The sequence below is a fragment of the Callithrix jacchus genome, chromosome 6 (assembly GCF_049354715.1).
Source record: "Callithrix jacchus isolate 240 chromosome 6, calJac240_pri, whole genome shotgun sequence".
Classification (NCBI taxonomy): Eukaryota; Metazoa; Chordata; class Mammalia; order Primates; family Cebidae; genus Callithrix; species Callithrix jacchus.
Genome location: NC_133507.1, coordinates 116,746,282 through 116,767,666, shown reverse-complemented (window position 1 = coordinate 116,767,666; position 21,385 = coordinate 116,746,282). Strand labels below are relative to the sequence as shown.

At 37.5% G+C, this 21,385-nt stretch overlaps 1 protein-coding gene across 10 annotated transcripts in view; it reads left to right on the top strand.

Annotated features, from left to right (window-relative positions):
• Window positions 1-21,385, top strand: part of DNAH7 (dynein axonemal heavy chain 7) — a 391,865-nt gene that overhangs the window by 238,169 nt on the left and 132,311 nt on the right. For all 10 annotated transcript variants that reach the window (XR_013519014.1, XM_035305175.3, XM_078328052.1 and 7 more), the window contains 7 exons: window positions 231-357; window positions 1,841-2,060; window positions 3,444-4,316; window positions 6,563-6,792; window positions 16,095-16,425; window positions 17,154-17,500; window positions 18,885-19,065. Coding sequence is in view for 9 of the 10 variants with exons in the window: in XM_035305175.3 (XP_035161066.1) it covers window positions 231-357; window positions 1,841-2,060; window positions 3,444-4,316; window positions 6,563-6,792; window positions 16,095-16,425; window positions 17,154-17,500; window positions 18,885-19,065 (2,309 nt within the window). In the remaining variant the exon portion in view is untranslated. The remainder of the gene's footprint in view (window positions 1-230; window positions 358-1,840; window positions 2,061-3,443; window positions 4,317-6,562; window positions 6,793-16,094; window positions 16,426-17,153; window positions 17,501-18,884; window positions 19,066-21,385) is intronic.

Below are 21,385 nucleotides of genomic sequence, written 5' to 3'. Positions count from 1 at the left end.
ATTATGTCTAATTAGTTGAACTCATTCAGTTAATTCACCTAGAAAGTAACACCTTGTGTTTGAGGGAAAAATAGTTTTGACGTCAGGGTTATCCAAACAATTAATTACTCTTAACTCCGTGTGCCGTGAATTTGTCCATCTTTTAAGTTACTTTAAACTATAAAATATTTGAGAAAATACTCTTGTATATACTAGTAACGTTATTAAGAGTTACACTTTTTAATGTTTAGGTGGTGGTCGAAATCCAGTAACTCCTCGATACATGCGACATTTCAATATTATAACAATCAATGAGTTTAGTGACAAATCCATGTTTACAATCTTCTCCAGAATCTTAACTTGGCATTTAAAAACCTGGTAAGTAATTAAAAATTTGGGTTTTTTTAGGAGATATATGTTAAAATGTGGGCTCTGAATGAAGAGGCACCCCCAAACAGGCTTTGTGTGAGCAACATGGCTCTTATTCACCTGGCTGCAGGTGGGCTGAGGCCAAAAAGGGCATCAGTGAAGGGCGGTGGGATAAGAGTTGGTTTTGTAGGTTGGGGTAAATCTTTTGGGGAGGGGGCAGGGGTGTTATGGAGTAAGATCAGTTACAGTGGGACAGAGGTGATTAGCCGAGGCAGGCAGAACTTCAGACTTTCTGGGTCCAGGCTTGCGCATGGAGGCCTGACAGTATAAAATATTTTAGAAACATACCAATATTAAATAGCATATTTCAAAGAACAAAAGCATTCCTAGATAAGGAAAAGGTAATAGACAACATGGTTTGCCTCTGTTCTTCCCACCTCCCAGTGTGGGAGCATAACACAAAGAGGTCTGACCATTCTGCTATATCATATGTTCATGTTTGAATTATTATTATTATTATTATTATTTTAATTTTTTATTGGATTTTAGGTTTTGGGGTACATGAGCAGAGCATGTAAGACAGTTGCGTAGGAACACACATGGCAGTGTGCTTTTCTTTCCTTTCCTTCTCCCTGAATTATTATTTTGAATTTTCACTGCTGAGTTCAATTACTGCTGGAAAGATTTATCAAGTTTATGCAGTGACTTTGATACCCTCTAGTAGAACTCTTGAGTTCTGCAGGGGTGTTCATGTCCAAGTCTGAGAAGTATTGCCTTGGAGCTGCCTAACTGTAGAGGGTCTGCTACTCCACAGGATGCAGAGATATCAGGAAGCCAAGCTGGGTTGGGCAGGGGAAGTCTGTCAGTGTCCCCATGCCCATTCTCAAGAAATTGTAGTTCCTTGCTTTATCCAGTGATGATGGAGTAGACAGCTGCTTCCTTGACAAACCAGAAGTTGAATATAGGTAGTCTTTCTAAATTGCTTCTCTGTGTCCTTTATACCCTAGCCATGCACTTTGTCTTGGTTCACTTTTTTACTTTCCTTTTTTCTCTTCTCCTTATTTTATATATATTATTTTCCTCCTTTTTTTCCCCTCTGAAAATACTTGTTTCACCAGTGTTGCTTATGGATTATCTTGATATGCAGTTGAGAATGTCAGGGTGGAAGAGGTTGGGAAATGCTTGTCTGGTGGATTTGGGATTATGTAATCAGGGTTCCTTGGCTGTCTATTCTGTTCACTTAAGTGGTTTTAAGTCCATTACACTGGGCCCTGCTCATTTCACAGGATTATTTTGGACATATCGTAAAATAGTAAATGGAAAATATCTATAAAAGGAGTAAAAATCTATTATTATAAGATATGATAATTTTAATAATGAAATTGATTTAATCAAAAATAAAATTTTATGTTGGTCCTGCTAAATATCCTTTATATTCATAATTTTATAATTGCTAACATTTTCCTTTCTTTTTATTTAAAAATTTTTTAAGTTACAAATTTCCAGATGAATTTCTAGATTTGACCACGCAAATCGTAAATGGCACAATGACTCTGTATAAAGAAGCAATGAAGAATCTTTTGCCTACTCCAGCTAAATCTCATTACTTGTTCAGCCTCCGTGATTTCTCCCGTGTCATTCAAGGCGTGTGTTTGTCAAGACCAGAAACAGCAGAAACCACCGAAGCAATTAAACGTCTTTGGGTTCATGAGGTAAATTTTCCTGTTACTGAAATGGGATTATGTGAGAAAGATTTACCATGCCACCAACTGGGTAAACGGAAATATTCCACGATTTGTATTGCTGAAATGTATTCAGTTATTTGGCATTTTGAAGGCCAATATGTTCAAGAAAAAATTTTTAAATATTTTATGATGTTGAAAATGTTTTATCTCCCATGTTCAGATTTAAGAATTTCTGTTGATTTATAGACTATTTCGAAGTAGGTATCACTTTAAGCCAGTTTCCCTTAAGTAGTTTAATCCTTATTAGTTTCACTTCAAATACATTTGAAATGCAACACTTTTTAAGGAGATGTTTTTGTAAGAAATGAATGTGGGTATTTTTTCTACATTACTTATTTTTGTAGTATTACTGTACAAATATAGTGGCTTAAACAAAAGAAATGTATTTTCTCATGCTGGCTTGCTAAAGCCACCTTGTCTCTGTGTCCTCACATGGCCCTTCTTCTGTGCATAGAAGGGCTGCCCAACAGGAACAAGAACCAGAGAGACAGAATGCGCAAACTTTAGTGCCTCTTCCTCTTCTTACAAAGACACTATCCTATAGTTTTAGGGCCCTACCTTTATGACCTCATTCAACCTTAATTGCCTCCATAAAGGCCCTCTTCCCAAATTCAGTCACATTGAGAGTTATGACTTTAACATAAGAATTTTGGGGGGACATAATTCAGTCCAAAATAGACCATACCCTTGGGACACTTGTATTGCTTTAAGAAAGCAGCTGTTACATGGAGCAAGCCTGACTGTTTCTTACTGTCCCATAACATGTGCATATAACCAGAGATTTATTTTAATAGATTGTTCTTTGTAATGACCTAAACCAAAAATAATTAACAGATATCCCAAACAACTCTCCCTCTACCCAAGACATTTCCTTTTCTATAAAATGTGCTTTTTTAAAAAAAACAAAAACCTATGGATTTGTCAATAACTTTCAAAATGTTATCTATCTTAGAAAAAGGAAACTTCACTGAAAAGGAGTTGGGAATCCCTGGATACTGGTGCCCAGCTCTGCTATTCCCATCTGAGCGACCAGCAAAGGCAGTCACTCCCTTCTCAAGGCCTTCATTCTCTTAGCATCTCTATATCTACTTCAGCTCCCACCCCCAAAATTACCTTTCATTGATTGGTAACTGAATATAACCTTATTATTCTAAATATATGGTCAAAATTAACATTTAAAATAACATTATTATAAATGAGTCCTGATTATTTGGATAAACTTTCAATAAAACCCACAGAAATTTTCTAAGAATATTTTTTATTAGTTGAGATTAGCACAGAAATAATAACACTTTTTTAAAAAATCAGAAGAAAGTCAGTTCCTAAAGCTGCTTTTTAATTATTATACAGGTCCTTCGAGTATATTATGACCGCCTTCTGGACAGTGCAGACAGAAGCTGGCTCATCAACTGTATTCAAGAAATTTTGAAAAACTACATGCATGAAAATTTTCATGAGCTTTTTCAACATTTGGATTTTGATAATGATGGAATAGTGGAAGAAGATGACTTACGCAGCTTAATGTTTTGTGATTTCCATGATCCCAAGAGGGAAGATACCAACTACAGAGAAGTCACAGATGTGGATAGTCTTCGAACAATAGTAGAAATTCAACTAGAAGAATATAACAATATAAGCAAAAAACCCATGAACCTTGTCTTGTTTCGATTTGCTATAGAGCACATCAGCAGAATTTCCAGGATCCTGAAGCAGCCTCGCAGCCATGCTCTCCTAATAGGGGTTGGAGGGAGTGGAAGGCAGTCTGTCACCAGATTAGCTGCCCACATGGCTGATTATTCAGTTTTCCGAGTTGAAATCTCTAAGGGATATGGTATTACTGAATGGCATGAAGATTTAAAAGTAATCTTAAGGAAATGTGCGGAAGGTGAGATGCAGGGTGTCTTCCTGTTTACAGATACTCAGATTAAAAAAGAGTCATTTCTGGAAGATGTCAATAATCTGCTAAATGCTGGGGAGATTCCAAATCTCTTTGCATTAGATGAGAAGCAAGAGATATATGATAAGATGCGTCACTTAGATCGCCAGCGGGATAAAAGCAAGCAAACAGATGGCAGCCCCATAGCCCTTTTCAACATGTTTATTGATCGTTGCCGCAACCAACTGCATGTGGTCCTTGCCATGAGTCCCATTGGAGATGCATTTCGGAATCGTCTAAGGAAGTTCCCTGCTCTTGTTAATTGCTGTACCATTGACTGGTTTCAGGTATCTTCATGTGTATTGTAGATAGACTTCTAGGAATATTGAATTTCTGTCCTCATTGTGACTTATTTTATAGACTCCCAACCACCCGAAAATGTAGTTTAGCAGAATCTTCTGATCAGTTATAATGTATTTTATGAAATTATAATCAAGAAATCATCATAATAGAAAAGTATTTATTAAGAGTATATGTGATCACTAACTTCAGCATATTATAGGAAGTGTTACGATAAATTTGTGTATCAGAGTCCTGACAAGAAACACAGAGCACGCTTGAACCCTTCACTGAAGAAACCATAATGAAGGAACTGTTCATAGAGGCATAGGCAGGATTAAGGGAGCAAAGAGGGGATGTTGGAACACTCTGGAAGTGGAGGGTGGAGCAATAGCAGGAAGTGTTACTATACCTGGGTATAAAAGGGCAGAGGAAGGAAAGAGTGTTACTGGAACTCAGAGCTTCAAGCTGTGAACATAAGACTGCCCAACAGGAGCAAGAACCAGAAACGTAGAACTCAGCTACTGCTAGAAAGGAAGGGAGGATTTAAATACCCCTATGTCTCACTTCTTTATCACTTCCACCCCCCACCCCAATCTCTTTCCTTTAGCTAAACCCAAAGAAATTAAGAGGAAGAAAGCCAGAGTGATCTTTTTTGTAGTGGATCTCAGTACTGGGAAGGACAGAGCAGAGCAGACAAAGGCAGCAAGTGGATGGTGGGGTGGGGACGAGGGGTGGGGAAGAGGAGCAGCAAAGGAAGAATAGTTAGATGTGGATATTAGTTTAATTCTCCCATCTAGCTTCAACAGTGTGTCACAATGCATTCTCTGCCCATGTAGTAAGAAATCTGTGGGCTGTGGCTAAGATCCTGTGAGTGGATCTAACAGATAAGCATTTATGACCTTAGAAAATTTATAGAACCTCTTTGTACCTCTACTTCCTGGTAAAATTAATTATTTCATGCAAAACATTTATTGAATTCTGTTTTGCTTTGTAGCAGTTCTTAATCTAAAAGCTGGAGATAAAGCAAATGAAATAGACAAGACCTCTGTTCTCCTTGAGCTTCCTGTCTACAGACAAATAAGCAACACATAATTTCATCAGACAGGGTAGCATATAGGGAGTAAATGCTTTGTTGTTGTTGTTGTTTTGAAATACGGTCTCACTCTTGCCACCCAGGCTGGAGTGCAGTGGCACAATCTTAACTCATTGCAAACTCTGCCTCCTGGGTTCAAGCGATTCTCCTGCCTCAGCCTCCCAAGTAGCTGGGATTAAAGGCGCCTGCCACCACACCTGGCTAATTTTTGTATTTTTAGTAGAGACGGAGTTTCACCATGTTGGCCAGGCTGGTCTTGAACTCCTGAGCTTAGGTGATCTGCCCTCCTTGGCCTCCCAAAGTGCTGGGATTACAGGTAAATGCTTTTTAAATAAGGGACCAATTAAGTGTTTGAAGAGGAAACTGGAAATACAAAAACATGTCAGTACTGAGATGTGGACACAGAGGATAAACTAGTGAAGTCAAGTGGCTAGACAGAAGAAAGGAGAGCATGGCAGAAAGTCAGGGTGACAGGAGCATAGGAACTGTGGGGGAAAGTGGTATAACAGGTAAGAAATAGAGGAAGGGACAAATCAGATAGAGAATGGCAAGTTGGTTTGGATTTTACTTCAAGAATCCTGGGAAGTCTTTGAATGGTTATAAATTGGGGAATATAATATGAGCTAATTTGTATTTTGAAAAAATCATTCTTTCAGCTCTGTAGAGAATGCAAGCAGTTAGGATGCTATTGGAATCTTGCAGGCAGATGATAGTGGAGGCTTGAATTGGGATAATTGAGGTAGATAAAGAAGAGAAAGGATTTGAAAGCTATTTCAAGAATGCTGCCTACATCATTCTCAGGAGAATTGAATGAGATAATACTGGTAAAATGCATACAGAAGTAGATATTCCGTAAACTTAGTTCCTCTGCCATTCCTTTCTCCTGCAGCACTCATGAATAGTTTATCTAACTCAGAACAAACCACAGACAGTGAATGTTATATGCACTAACTAGCTCCTGGCTCCCTGTCCTAAGTATGCAGGTCCTTGGGAAATTTCCTTATGAAATTGTCTCTCCCACCCCTTCCGTCACACTATTCCCCTTCACCCACACTATTCTCCTCACCCCCAACATCCGTAAGTTGTAAAGGGCTGCAGTAGTAAAAAATTCAGATTTGTAATCTTAATAAAGTGCTAAAGCATTTATCTTAAATTTAGTCATGGCCTGAAGATGCACTCCAGGCAGTTGCCTCACGATTCCTGGAAGAAATTGAAATGTCAGAGGAAATACGAGATGGCTGTATCGACATGTGTAAAAGCTTCCACACTTCTACTATAAATTTATCAAAATCTTTCTTTGTTGAACTTCAAAGACACAATTATGTGACTCCTACCTCTTACCTCGAATTAATCTCCACCTTCAAATTATTGTTAGAAAAGAAAAGAAGGTAAAAATGAAATTTCATATTTCTAAGTAAGCTACAGAGAATTAAAAATATTTATGTGTGCAAAAATGACATAAATATGATGTCATAGGGGTTTATTTCATAGAAATATACTGTGAGTTTTGTTACATCTTTAAATAATTTAATCCACAAACATTTTGAGTATAGGGAGGGGTCTCATCCTTCTCGTATGGGCACATTGCCTAGCACATTGTAGATGCATAATCACCCTTGGAAGAATGAAGATATTCCAACCAGAGCTCTGAATATTGAGTAAACACTACTAGAGAGTGAGTTTTCTCTGATAAATAATTAGATAATAGTTAAACCCTCCCTTTGGATACTGAACAGCTGAGACTCTAGGGAGGGACAGCTACTCTCTAATAAACTCTCATTTGAAAACATCAATATAAACATGAGTAAATTTGTGTGCTATAGAAAATGTCAATGTGAGTTTTTTTAATGTTCGTGAGGGTGACTTTTGGTGTGCATGAAAGTTTATTCAAATATTTCCTTGGGTCTAAAAATTGAAATTAAGTATGTATACTACAAAATTTAAAAACATCATAACATTAAGCTAGACAGGAGGAAGTTCGGAAAATTTTAGTGGTTACCTTTAAAGGGGACCTTGGATTATTGTATGGCTCCATTCAAAAGCTTGTTTAGATAAAATTTTTAATGAGATATTTATATTTCCCTTTTAAGTTCTGATTTAACAAATCAAACATTACTAGATACTTAAATAATTTATAAGTCTAGTTTTTTTAATGTATACATATGGTAAGCCTTAAGTACTTTTAAATGTTTGAATATTATCTATAAATCTGATTTCTACTTAACAACTCAAATGCAAATTTATTGCTCAGTCACATGATTTATATTGGAATTTCAACCCTGACCCATGAATTGAACAGACCAAATTCTTTTAAAGATTAAAAAGAATGCATAAAACAACAAATGTACACAGATAATATAAATATGCTAATACTATGAGTTTGATTTTTGTACATATTTCTATGGTTAATTCTAAATCTTTCTGTGGCTAACCCACTATCTCAAGCATTTTGAAGCACCTTTTCTCATATTGGGCAGCATGTTACCTAGATACGGATATGACACTCCTCATCTGTATTCATAGTGACTATTGCTGTGCCCTCCCAGGCAGGACTGTTGTCATCACTGTGGTCTATAACCCTGTGTTTGAATCATACCATTAGGAATTTTTCAACTATCTAATGAAATCTGCAACTCCCACGGTGACTGCTGCATAACTTGGCTGGAATTCATTATTTCTTTGGCTCTCAACATAATTGTCTTTCTGTGTAGAGCTTATGATCTTTAACATAATGGCATCTTGCTTTTTTGATATTTTCTTATCCAGGAGATCAAAAGCTCTTAGAGAATGATTAAATTTTGGATGTTGCTCATGGCTTTTGTTTGATTATACACTCACAATAGTAAGGCCATCTAATAAGAAGAAGGATTATAAAAATGAGATACAAACTTATACGAAGAATTTAAACAGACTGGTTATAAGTTTTGAAGTCACAATCATATAAGTTCAAACTTACAGGTTGAAAGAGTCATAGTTTTTAAGGCATTTTCAAATATTCTTATTTGCCTTTGAAATTTTCCTTTTTCAAATGTTTTTCTTTTAAAAATTCTTTGCAAAGTAAAAAAAATAGATATTAATTTCTCCTTTACCTCAACGAGAATTCCTGCCCTGTGATTATTCTTCCCATGATAGCTAAAGCCTTCACATCTTGATAGCCAGCTAGTGTTGTAACCTAGAAGCAAGTTTTCAGGTTACCTGCCAGGAAATCTATGGTTAAGCTAGCAAAGGGTGACATGGGATGAGCCACAATATTGAAACTGTCTCAGGCTGGCAGAAATGAGACCTTTTCCATGCTTGTTGTATGAGGTTTCAACTGAAACCAAACTCACAGATAATACAGTGCCATACAGTTGGTCCCCTCTGTTCCCATTACCATAAAATATTTTGCTCTCTCAGAGGGAATTCAACATGTGACAAAAACATGGTATGCTTTCAAAAAATTTTTTTGGAAAAAATTACAATCTTTTCAGTGTTCTCCAGGTTACCTTTTCCATCTCATTACTACAATCTGTTTTTTGAAGTGGATTTTTAAGACCATGTCGTTTTTTACTTGGAGACATTATGTTATATCAAGTATTTTATTTTATTTTTATTTTTATTTTTATTGGATTTTAGGTTTGGGGGTACATGAGCAGAGCATGTAAGACAGTTGCGTAGGAACACACATGGCAGTGTGCTTTTCTTTCCTTCTCCCCTTCACCCACATTTGGCATTTCTCCCCAGGCTATCCCTTCCCACCTCCCCCTCCCACTGGCCCTCCACTTTTCCCCCCAATAGACCCCAGTGTTTAGTACTCCCCTCTCTGTGTCCATGTGTTCTCATTTTTCATCACCCACCTATGAGTGAGAATATGTGGTGTTTCATTTTCTGTTCTTGTGTCAGTTTGCTGAGGATGACGTTCTCCAGATTCATCCATGTCCCTACAAACGACACAAACTCATCATTTCTGATTGCTGCATAATATTCCATGGTGTATATGTGCCACATTTTCCCAATCCAATCTATTATAAATGGGCATTTTGGTTGATTCCAGGTCTTTGCTATTGTAAACAGTGCTGCAATGAACATTCGTGTACATGTGTCCTTATAGTAGAACGATTTATATTCTTTTGGATATATACCCAGTAATGGGAATGCTGGGTTAAATGGAATTTCTATTTCTAAGGCCTTGAGGAATCGCCACACTGTCTTCCACAATGGTTGAACTAATTTACACTCCCACCAACAGTGTAAAAGTGTTCCCTTTCTCCACATCCTCTCCAGCATCTGTTGTCTCCAGATTTTTTAATGATTGCCATTCTAACTGGCATGAGATGGTATCTCAATGTGGTTTTGATTTGCATCTCTCTGATGACCAGTGATGATGAGCGTTTTTTCATATGATTGTTGGCCTCATATATGTCTTCTTTCATAAAGTGTCTGTTCATATCCTTTGCCCACTTTTGAATGGGCTTGTTTGTTTTTTTCCTGTAAATCTGTTTGAGTTCTTTGTAAATTCTGGATATCAGCCCTTTGTCAGATGGGTAAACTGCAAACATTTTTTCCCATTCTGTTGGTTGCCGATTCACTCTAGTGACTGTTTCTTTTGTCGTGCAGAAGCTGTGGAGTTTCATTAGGTCCCATTTGTCTATTTTGGCTTTTGTTGCCAATGCTTTTGGTGTTTTGTTCATAAAGTCCTTGCCTACTCCTATGTCCTGGATAGTTTTGCCTAGATTTCCTTCTAGGGTTTTTATGGTGCCAGGTCTTATGTTTAAGTCTTTAATCCATCTGGAGTTAATTTTAGTGTAAGGTGTCAGGAAGGGGTCCAGTTTCTGCTTTCTGCACATGGCTAGCCAGTTTTCCCAACACCATTTGTTAAACAGGGAATCCTTTCCCCCTTGCTTGTTTTTGTCGGGTTTATCAAAGATTGTATAGTTGTAGATCTGTTGTGTTGCCTCCAGTGCCTCTGTTTTGTTCCATTGGTCTATATCTCTGTTTTGGTACCAGTACCATGCTGTTTTGATTACTGTAGCCTTGCAGTATAGTTTGAAATCCGGTAGTGTGATGCCCCCCGCTGTGTTCTTTTTGCTTAAAATTGACTTGGCTATGCGGGCTCTCTTTTGGTTCCATATGAAGTTCATGGTGGTTTTTTCCAGTTCTGTGAAGAAAGTCAATGGTAGCTTGATGGGGATAGCGTTGATTCTGTAAATTACTTTGGGCAGTATAGCCATTTTCACGATATTAATTCTTCCTAACCATGAACATGGAATGTTTCTCCATCTGTTTGTGTCCTCTCTGATTTCGTTGAACAGTGGTTTGTAGTTCTCCTTGAAGAGGTCCCTTACGTTCCTTGTGAGTTGTTTTCCAAGGTATTTTATTCTTTTTCTAGCAATTGTGAATGGCAGTTCATTCTTGATTTGGCTTTCTTTAAGTCTGTTATTGGTGTAGACGAATGCTTGTGATTTTTGCACATTGATTTTATATCCTGAGACTTTGCTGAAATTGCTTATCAGTTTCAGGAGTTTTTCGGCTGAGGCGATGGGGTCTTCTAGGTATACTATCATGTCATCTGCAAATAGAGACAATTTGGCTTCCACCTTTCCTATTTGAATACCCTTTATTTCTTTTTCTTGCCTGATTGCTCTGGCTAGAACTTCCAGAACTATATTGAATAGGATTGGTGAAAGAGGGCATCCTTGTCTAGTGCCGGATTTCAAAGGGAATGCTTCCAGTTTTTGCCCATTCAGTATGATATTGGCTGTTGGTTTGTCATAAATAGCTTTTATTACTTTGAGATACGTTCCATCGATACCGAGTTTATTGAAGGTTTTTAGCATAAAGGGCTGTTGAATTTTGTCAAATGCCTTCTCTGCGTCAATTGAGATAATCATGTGGTTTTTGTTTTTGTTTCTGTTTATGTGGTGAATTACGTTGATAGACTTGCGTATGTTGAACCAGCCTTGCATCCCCGGGATGAATCCTACTTGATCATGGTGAATAAGTTTTTTGATTTGCTGTTGCAATCAGCTTGCCAATATTTTATTGAAGATTTTTGCATCTATGTTCATCATGGATATTGGCCTGAAGTTTTCTTTTCTTGTTTGGTCTCTGCCGGGTTTTGGTATCAGGATGATGTTGGTCTCGTAAAATGATTTGGGAAGTATTCCCTCTTTTTGGATTGTTTGAAATGGTTTTAGAAGGCATGGTACCAGCTCCTCTTTGTGTGTCTGGTAGAATTCGGCTGTGAACCCGTCTGGACCTGGGCTTTTTTTGTGTGGTAGGCTCTTAATTGCTGCCTCAACTTCTGACCTTGTTATCGGTCTATTCATAGTTTCAGCTTCCTCCTGGTTTAGGCTTGGGAGGACACAGGAGTCCAGGAATTTATCCATTTCTTACAGGTTTACTAGTTTATCTGCATAGAGTTGTTTGTAATATTCTCTGATGATGGTTTGAATTTCTGTGGAATCTGTGGTGATTTCCCCTTTATCATTTTTTATTGCATCTATTTGGTTGTTCTCTCTTTTCTTTTTAATCAATCTGGCTAGTGGTCTGTCTATTTTGTTGATCTTTTCAAAAAACAGCTCTTGGATTTATTGATTTTTTGAAGGGTTTTTTGTGTCTCAGTCTCCTTCAGTTCAGCTCTGATCTTAGTTATTTCTTGTCTTCTGCTGGGTTTTGAGTTTTTTTGATCTTGGTCCTCTAGCTCTTTCAATTTTGATGATAGGGTGTCAATTTTGTATCTCTCCATTCTTCTCATATGGCCACTTATTGCTATATACTTTCCTCTAGAGACTGCTTTAAATGTGTCCCAGAGGTTCTAGCATGTTGTATCTTCGTTCTCATTGGTTTCGAAGAACTTCTTTATTTCTGCCTTTATTTCGTTGTTTATCCAGTCAACATTCAAGAGCCGGTTGTTCAGTTTCCATGAAGCTGTGCGGTTCTGGGTTGGTTTCTCTATTCTGAGTTCTAACTTGATTGCACTATGGTCTGAGAGGCTGTTTGTTATGAATTCAGTTGTTTAGCATTTGTTGAGCAGTGCTTTACTTCCAATTATGTGGTCAATTTTAGAGTAGGTGTGATGTGGTGCTGAGAAGAATGTATATTCTGTGGATTTGGGGTGGAGAGTTCTGTAAATGTCTATCAGGTTTGCTTGTTCCAGGTCTGACTTCAAGCCCTGGATATCCTTGTTGATTTTCTGTCTGGTTGATCTGTCTAATATTGACAGTGGAGTGTTAAAGTCTCCCACTATTAGTGTGTGGGAGTCTATGTCTCTTTGTAAGTCATTAAGAACTTGCCTTATGTATCTGGGTGCTCCTGCATTGGGTCCATATATGTTTAGGATCGTTTGCTCTTCTTGTTGTATCGATCCTTTTAGCATTATGTAATGGCCTTCTTTGTCTCTTTTGATCTTTGTTGCTTTAAAGTCTATTTTATCAGAGATGAGATCACAACTCCTGCTTTTTTTTGCTCTCCATTTGCTTGGTAAATCTTCCTCCATCCCTTTATTTTGAGCCTTTGTGTATCCTTGCATGTGAGATGGGTTTCCTGGATACAGCACACTGATGGGTTTTAGATTTTTATCCAATTTGCCAGTCTGTGTCTTTTGATTGGTGCATTTAGTCCATTTACATTTAGGGTTAATATTGTTATGTGTGAATTTGATACTGCCATTTTGATGCTAAGTGGCTGTTTTGCCTGTTAGTTGTTGTAGATTCTTCATTATGTTGATGCTCTTTAACTTTTAGTGTGATTTTGGAATGGCTGGTACTGGTTGTTCCTTTCTATGTGTAGTGCCTCTTTTAGGAGCTCTTGTAAAGCTGGCCTGGTGGTGACAAAATCTCTGAGTACTTGCTTGTTCGCAAAGGATTTTATTTTTCCTTCACTTCTGAAGCTCAGTTTGGCTGGATATGAAATTCTGGGTTGAAAGTTCTTTTCTTTAAGAATGTTGAATATTGGCCCCCACTCTCTTCTGGCTTGTAGTGTTTCTGCCGAGAGATCTGCTGTGAGTCTGATGGGCTTCCCTTTGTGGGTAACTCGACCTTTCTCTCTGGCTGCCCTTAGTATTTTCTCCTTTATTTCAACCTTGTTGAATCTGATGATTATGTGCCTTGGGGTTGCTCTTCTTGCAGAATATCTTTGTGGTGTTCTCTGTATTTCCTGCATTTGAGTGTTGGCCTGTCTTGCTAGGTGGGGGAAGTTTTCCTGGATGATGTCCTGAAGAGTATTTTTCAGCTTGGATTCATTCTCTTCGTCCCCTTCTGGTACACCTATCAAACGTAGGTTAGGTCTTTTCACATAGTCCCACATTTCTTGGAGACTTTGTTCATTCCTTTTTGCGCTTTTTTCTCTAGTCTTGGTTTCTCGTTTAATTTCATTGAGTTGGTCTTTGACTTCAGATATTCTTTCTTCTGCTTGGTCAATTCGGCTATTGAAACTTGTGTATGCTTCGCGAAGTTCTCGTATTGTGTTTTTCAGCTCCTTTAATTCATTCATATTCCTCTCTAAGGTATCCATTCTTGTTATCATTTCCTCATATCTTTTTTTAAGTTCCTTAGTTTCTTTGCATTGATTTAATACATGTTCTTTTAGCTCACAAAAGTTTCTCATTATCCACCTTCTGAAGTCTAATTTCGTCATTTCGTCACAGTCATTCTCCATCCAGCTTTGCTCCCTTGCTGGTGAGGAGTTTTGGTCCTTTCTAGGAGGCGAGGTGTTCTGGTTTTGGGTGTTTTCCTCCTTTTTTGCTGGTTTCTTCCCATCTTTGTGTGTTTATCCGCTTGTTGTCTGCGTAGTTGCTGACTTTTCGATTTGGTCTCAGAGTGGACACCCAGATTGTTGATGATGAAGTATTTCTGTTACTTGGTTTTCCTTCTACCAGCCTAGCCCCATCGCTATATGACTGCTGAGGTCCACTCCAGGCGCTGCTTGTCTGGGGTGCACCTCTAGCAGCTGTGGCCCAGTGAGGGATGCTACCCGTTTCTTTTTCTGCTATCTTTGTCCCAGGATGATGGTTGCCAAATGTCAGTCTTTTGGATATAGAGGGGTCAGGGAGCTGCTTGAGGAGACAGTCTGTACTTTGTAGGAGCTCAAGTGCTGAGCTGTGAGCTCTGTTGTTCATTCAGGGCTGTTAGGCTGCTATGTTTGATTCTGCTGCAACAGAGCTCATTTAAAAAAACGCTTTTTTTCTCAAATGCTCTGTGTTGGGGGGTTCAGCCTTTATTTTTCGATGTCCGTTGAGGTGTCCTGCCCAGCTAGAAGGCAGACTAGCCACTTTTTGCCTGCCGAGGCTCCGCCCTGCTGTTGCGTGATTCGCCCTGTTCCTGCAGGCTCTGCTGTGGTCTCCACCACGCCCTGCGGCGGAGTCTCTTCCTTGTAGCATGTTGCCTCAGCAACGGCAGGCTGCGTCAGCAGTGGGCGTGTATCTCAGTAGGGACGGGTTGCCTCGGCAACGGAAGGCTGCGTCAGCAGTGGGCGTGTATCTCAGTAGGGACGGGTTGCCTCGGCAACGGCTAGCTGCGTCAGCAGTGGGCGTGTATCTCAGTTGGGGCGGGTTGCCTCGGTAGTGGTGGACGCCCCTCCCCCACAGAGCGTCTCGGACCATCTGCTTGGGATAGTTTGAAATCGCGGTTTTGTTCGTCCCGCTGGGTATCCCAAACGATCTGTCCCTGCAATCCCCTGGGCTTGCCTACTGTCCAAGTCTCGTTCAGTCTCAAGTCCAGCCCTCTCAAGTCTCAGGTTGCCAGTTCAACAGGGCACCCGGACAAGCGCGCCCTGTGGGGATTGCTGGGTAGGGTCGGCCGCCACCGCCCCGGCTGCCGGCTTCACCAGGCAGACCTACTGCCTGGCGTCCAGTGTCTTTTATATACTTGGGAGTTTCCCGTTCTGTGGGCAACAAAGATCAGTCTGGAAATGCAGCTCCGACTCACCTGTTTGCGGATTCAACGAGAGCTCCAATCCTGGGTTGTTCTCACAGCGCCATCTTGAGTCCTCCCCCATATCAAGTATTTTAAATTGAAATTACAAAGAAGAGTTTTCTCTATAGAGAAATAAATATATATTTGCAGATAAATGCAAATAGCATTTTTAAGTATAATAAAATGTTAAACTTATAAAGTATGCTAAAATATTGCATTATTTCTAATCATTTATTACTGCTTTATAATCATTTTGCACCAAACAGGGTATTGAGCTTTATGATCTGTTCTATATGTTACTTTTGCTTTAATAAAAAATCCCTATTTCAAGATGTATAATACATGTTAAAATCATTTTTTTCACATTTGGAAACATTCAAAATAATATATTTTGAGCACTGATGTGTGCTTAAGTGATCATAAAAAGGTTTAAAGCAGCAGTAGTATTGCTGGAATCAGCTTACCAACTTTAGAGGTATGTGATTCATTTTGATACAGGAGTCTCCTTGCCTCATCCCCGTGTGTTTATCTTTTTGAATTTCTGTTGCATGCCTTGATAATGTATAGGTACTGAAAACACAAAAATGAATAAAACATGCTATCTGCTCTTAATTGTGCACAATCCAATGTTGTAGGGTTCGTGTTTTGACAGATTGTTCATATATATGAAAATATTTTAGACCACTTCCCTAGTTATGCCTTGGAAAAAGCCTAGAAAGCTCAAAAACACTTAAATATTTCCTTAATGTAGGATACAGAGCCTCATTATTAACTTCATTTTATCTATTTGCTTTCAGTGAAGTAATGAAAATGAAAAAGAGATATGAAGTGGGTTTGGAGAAATTGGATTCTGCTTCATCTCAAGTAGCAACAATGCAGTCTGAGTTGGAGGCACTACAACCTCAGTTAAAAGTTGCCAGCAAAGAGGTTGATGAAATGATGATAATGATTGAGAAAGACTCTATAGAAGTTGCCAAAACTGAAAAAATAGTGAAAGCTGATGAAGCAATAGCAAACGAACAAGCTATGGCTTCCAAAGCTATCAAAGATGAATGTGATGCTGACCTGGCAGGTGCCTTGCCAATATTGGAGTCAGCGCTGGCCGCCCTTGATACTCTTACTGCACAGGTAAGAGCTTTCTCACATACTTTCTAGCCCAAGAAAGAAATTAGCATTGTGTTCTAGTCTAGTTTATCTCTCCAAATTAGCCTGCAAGATTAATGAAGTTGAAATGATTTTGAGATTGGCAAAAGAATTACCTAATTGACCTGAAAAAGTAATACATGTGCATGCAAAAACACCCTTGAATAGGAAGAAGGCTGCCAGGTTGTTATAACCTACCATAAAGCAACAGTTATTTCAAGAACTTTATACATCTTTGCACTACAGTAATCAACAGTAATCAATAAGACTCAAGGTTATATTTTGATTCTAAGGGGTACCCTTTTTATGTTTAGACAGTCTTGCCATTGGGATACATCTTATAGAGGATGTGATAAAGTATTGTGTTAATTTGGTCAGTGATTTTTTGGGGGGTATACATAAAATGATGTGCTTTATAATTATTTTACAATAGCATGTCTTAGATTTGATGAAGTATACTAAAAGTTAAGGTGTGAAGGAGGAATATTTTAATTTAGAAAGACAAAGATAGATTTTTAAAAATAGTATGGAGAATTTTGGCTAAACTTTTGGTTTGGACTCAAGAGAAGAGTACCAGTGCAGTTCTGTTACTGTCATCATTTCTATTCAGTGAACAGGGTGAGCCTCTCTATGCTTAGTTTGAAAATAGGAGCCAATTACAATTACTGTAGAAACAAACATGTCTTTTAAAATAATTAACATGTTATTTCAAGGATATTACAGTGGTAAAATCCATGAAGAGTCCTCCTGCTGGTGTCAAGCTTGTTATGGAAGCTATATGCATCTTGAAAGGAATCAAAGCTGACAAAATCCCTGACCCAACAGGTTCAGGGAAAAAAATTGAGGATTTCTGGGGCCCAGCTAAGAGACTTCTTGGTGACATGAGGTTTCTACAGTCACTTCATGAATATGACAAGGACAGTATTCCTCCAGCTTATATGACTATCATAAGAAAAAATTATATTCCAAATCCAGATTTTGTGCCAGAAAAAATCAGAAATGCTTCTACAGCAGCCGAAGGTCTGTGCAAATGGGTCATAGCAATGGATTCATATGATAAGTAAGTGCTGATAAGAAACCCAGCTTGTGTATTTTATCTTCTCTTAAGTCAGTTAAACAATATAAAACTTAAAAGTTATGTAAGTGAGAGGCTTTTTGGAAAATCCTATCTGAATCTGCTTTGTGTTTGCATATTTACTGGAGGCAAGGTTATAACAACTAATAGAATAATACAGTGGTTCTTTAACTTTTTGGACTCAGGAACCGTTTATACTCTTCAAAATTATTGAAGACTCCAAAAAGATTTTGTTTATTTACCATATTAGAAATTAAAATGGAAAAAAATTTTCAGTTTATTCATTTTTAAAAGCAATAAAAATGTTGTATGTTAATATGTGACTTCTTTTTATTTTTTAGAATTTACATGTTCTTTAAAAAAGAGAAAAAAATAATGATGACGAGTGGTATTTTATTATACCTTTATAAGACCTTTTATAATGTAAGATAGCCAGACACCAAAATCTGCTTCTTCTTTTGCAGTACGTTGTTTTGATTAAAGTATATTTTTAATAGTCTACCATCACACAGATGTTTAGTTGAACAAGGAAGGACCTCGTAAACTCCCTGAAGGGGCAGGTGTGTTCAGGAGCCCCAAGGGTCCTTGGACCACACTTTAAAAACCACTGGCATAATATGTATTCTTGTGAAATGAGGAGCCTTTTTTGGTGATTATATGAGAATCTGTTATATATAAAACAGAGTAATTATTATTTTTTCAAAAAACAACTGTCACAGGTTATTTTTCAAACTCATATCCAATTTTAATCATTCTACATATATAGTAGACATATATATATATATGTTTCTGACCATGATATACTAGTTGATGATAAATTTAATGTTTGTTAGATAGATAACATGGCTAACTCCATTTTCCAGATACTAGGGAGAGAATTTTGGTTCATCTTTTTTCCTGTATAATTCCTTTTATTACCATATATATATTTATAGGATAACTGTTTTTGGTTGAGGAGGTATTCTAGGATTTTTTTTTAAGTAAAATGACAGAAATAAAGGATACCTCACTTTCTCCTCATCAAAACTAACCTTAAACCATTTAGACTTCTACTAGCATTGTAATATTCGACATGAATATCCTACTCTCCTGTTGGAAAGTTATCAAAATTCATACTGGCAAAATTTTCTTTGAGTAAAAAAATCATGTGAAAATATTGTGTGTTTGTCGATTTTAATGGCCATTTCTTGTGTTCAGGATCAAGTTTCGTTGGTTCTTAGATAAAACATAGAACATAGAAATCAGTTTAGAGTTTTGCACAAAGAAGTGTTTTGAGTCATAGTAAGGATATTAGAAAAGTAAATTTAGCGGTAGAAAGTCTGCTGGAATATTAAATGAATATTTAATTTTTCAATTTTACTTCTTGCAGAGTGGCAAAAATAGTAGCTCCCAAAAAGATAAAACTGGCTGCAGCTGAAGGGGAGCTTAAAATTGCCATGGATGGTCTTAGAAAGAAGCAGGCAGCCCTTAAGGAAGTTCAGGACAAGCTGGCGAGGCTTCAAGACACACTTGAATTAAATAAACAAAAGAAGGCTGACCTGGAAAAAAAGGTATATGCTGATATAGAAAAAGATGGACAAATTCTCAGTTATCGTAACTAAGAATGAATGATGTTTGTACTAGCACATAACACACCAGTTCTGTTTCCTTCTTGGTCAGGGGTGGGCAAGATACGGCCTATAGGCCGTATCTTGCCCATCCCCTGTTTTCATACGGCCTAAGAGCTAATAATGGTTTTGACATTTAAAAATAATTACATATTAATGGCCACATAAGTATTTGCATAATACATAATATCTTCAGTTTTGCTGCTTGGCTTACAAAAACTAAAATATTTATTCTCTAGCCCTTTCCAAAAAAAAAAAAAAAATGCCAGTCTCTCTGCCTTAGGTTACTAGAATATTGAGCTAGATTGTTTAGTCATTTTTCACTTTGCAAGTAAAGAAATTAAAACCAAAATGTTAAGTGACCTTGGTTGTATAACAGTTAATGGCAGAGCTGAAATTGGAACTCAGTACTGAAAACCATAAACTATCTACTAAAAATGTTTTCAAGACTAAAAATACTGTTCTAATTTAATTAGCAATACCATTTGGAAAAATTAACTGCTAAAGTCTGATTATGGTCCAGAAGAAAAGTCAAAATGTTTTATAACAGTCAACATTTATTGAATGCTTATTATGTACAAGGTCCTGTTGTTCTAAGAACATTATATGTTATACCATTTATTCTCACAACAACCTTTTGAGGGAAGTAATCATTTTGTAACATTTTGAAGAAACTAAAGAACAGAAAGATCAAACAGCTTGTTCATCGTCAACCCAGCTTCTGATCATTAAATCTAAAACCTGAACCCAGGCAACCTGATGCTAATAGCTGTACTCTTTCCAAGACACCAGACTGCCTCTTTCTATAGTATCTATCCTGTATTCTAAATTTGCACAAATGTAAGATATTGTGCTAATCATCAGAAGTATAACCTACTATGGCATGATTTTTGAATGATCAGTTTTAAATAATACAACAAATGAATCATTATGCAGTTGCTGTCTTTAGACATTTTAAAATTCTCCTCTGTTTGAAAATTTTATTTTTATAATAAAATGTTAGAAACTTATGGTAACATAAAATGAACGTATGCATATATGTGTATTTAAAATGTGATTTTGGAGGTAAAATTTTTTTAGCTAAAATATGTTTACTTAGTAGTTTCTGGTGGCAACTTTGTCATAGTCCAAGACCTGATTCAGTTTATCATAAACATTGTTGAAAGAATAGGTGAGGAAAGAAACTAGAAAGACAAAAGACATTTAAAGAGGGAAAGTTAAAAGGGAAAAAATTAAATTTAGGAAGTATCACAAATACTACAATTACATACCATTTGCTTTTTTCAAACCTATCTTTAGATAAACCGATACAGAATTATACATCTTTTAATCCAAAATCATTGACTTAATATAAATTTTAATAACATTAGTAAAAAGCGTAAGCCAAATTCTTACTCCAAAATAATCTAAATGTCTTTGCTTTTGTTGATTATTGAATTTTTCTTTTCATGTAAATTATTTTTGAATGTCAAGATAAGCTTTATTTAATCTCATCTTCTTCCAAGGATAATGATGTTAAGGTACTTAAAAATTTAATCAAAATAATTTACATATTCTGCTGGAATATTGCTGTTGTGTGAACTGAAATAACTTTCACCAAGTTTTCCACCTTCATAATTGTGTCTCTTTTTTATCATATTGCTTAATTACACATAATCATATTTGGTTGACAGTCTTATGCACTAAATGAGCTGTCCACTATTGACGGACGTCCTGATTTAAGATGAATTGCAAGTGCCTGAATAGTTTGACACAACTTAACAAACCTGAAAATTGTGCTTTGTAAATAATCATAAATTGAGATGTGAAATGTGACAGTTAAAAAGAAATAAAAAGATTGAAGCTCTCGCTGGGTACGCGGAGAGGGTGAGTCAGGGACGCATTTCCAGACGGATCTTAGTTGCCCACAGAACAGGGAAATTCCCAGGTATAAAAGAGATGCGGGACGCCAGGCAGAGGTGTTTGCTGGTGTAGCCGGCAGCTGGTGCATCTGCAGCCCACGCCAGAGCGCAGAGGCGCTCCACGGCACTCCATACAAAAGCGCACTGTTACGGGTGCCCTTTTGAACCAGCAAACTGAGACCTGAGAGGGCTGAACTTGAGACTGAATGGGACTTGGACAGGGAGCCAGCCCAGGAAATCCCAGGGAAACAGCGTTTGGGGTAGCGCAGTGCGACAAACAAAACGGTGATTCCAAACGCTCCCGGTGAGGAGGTTTTCTTAAAGCGCAACTCCGTGGGGCAGGGGCATCCGCCATTACCGAG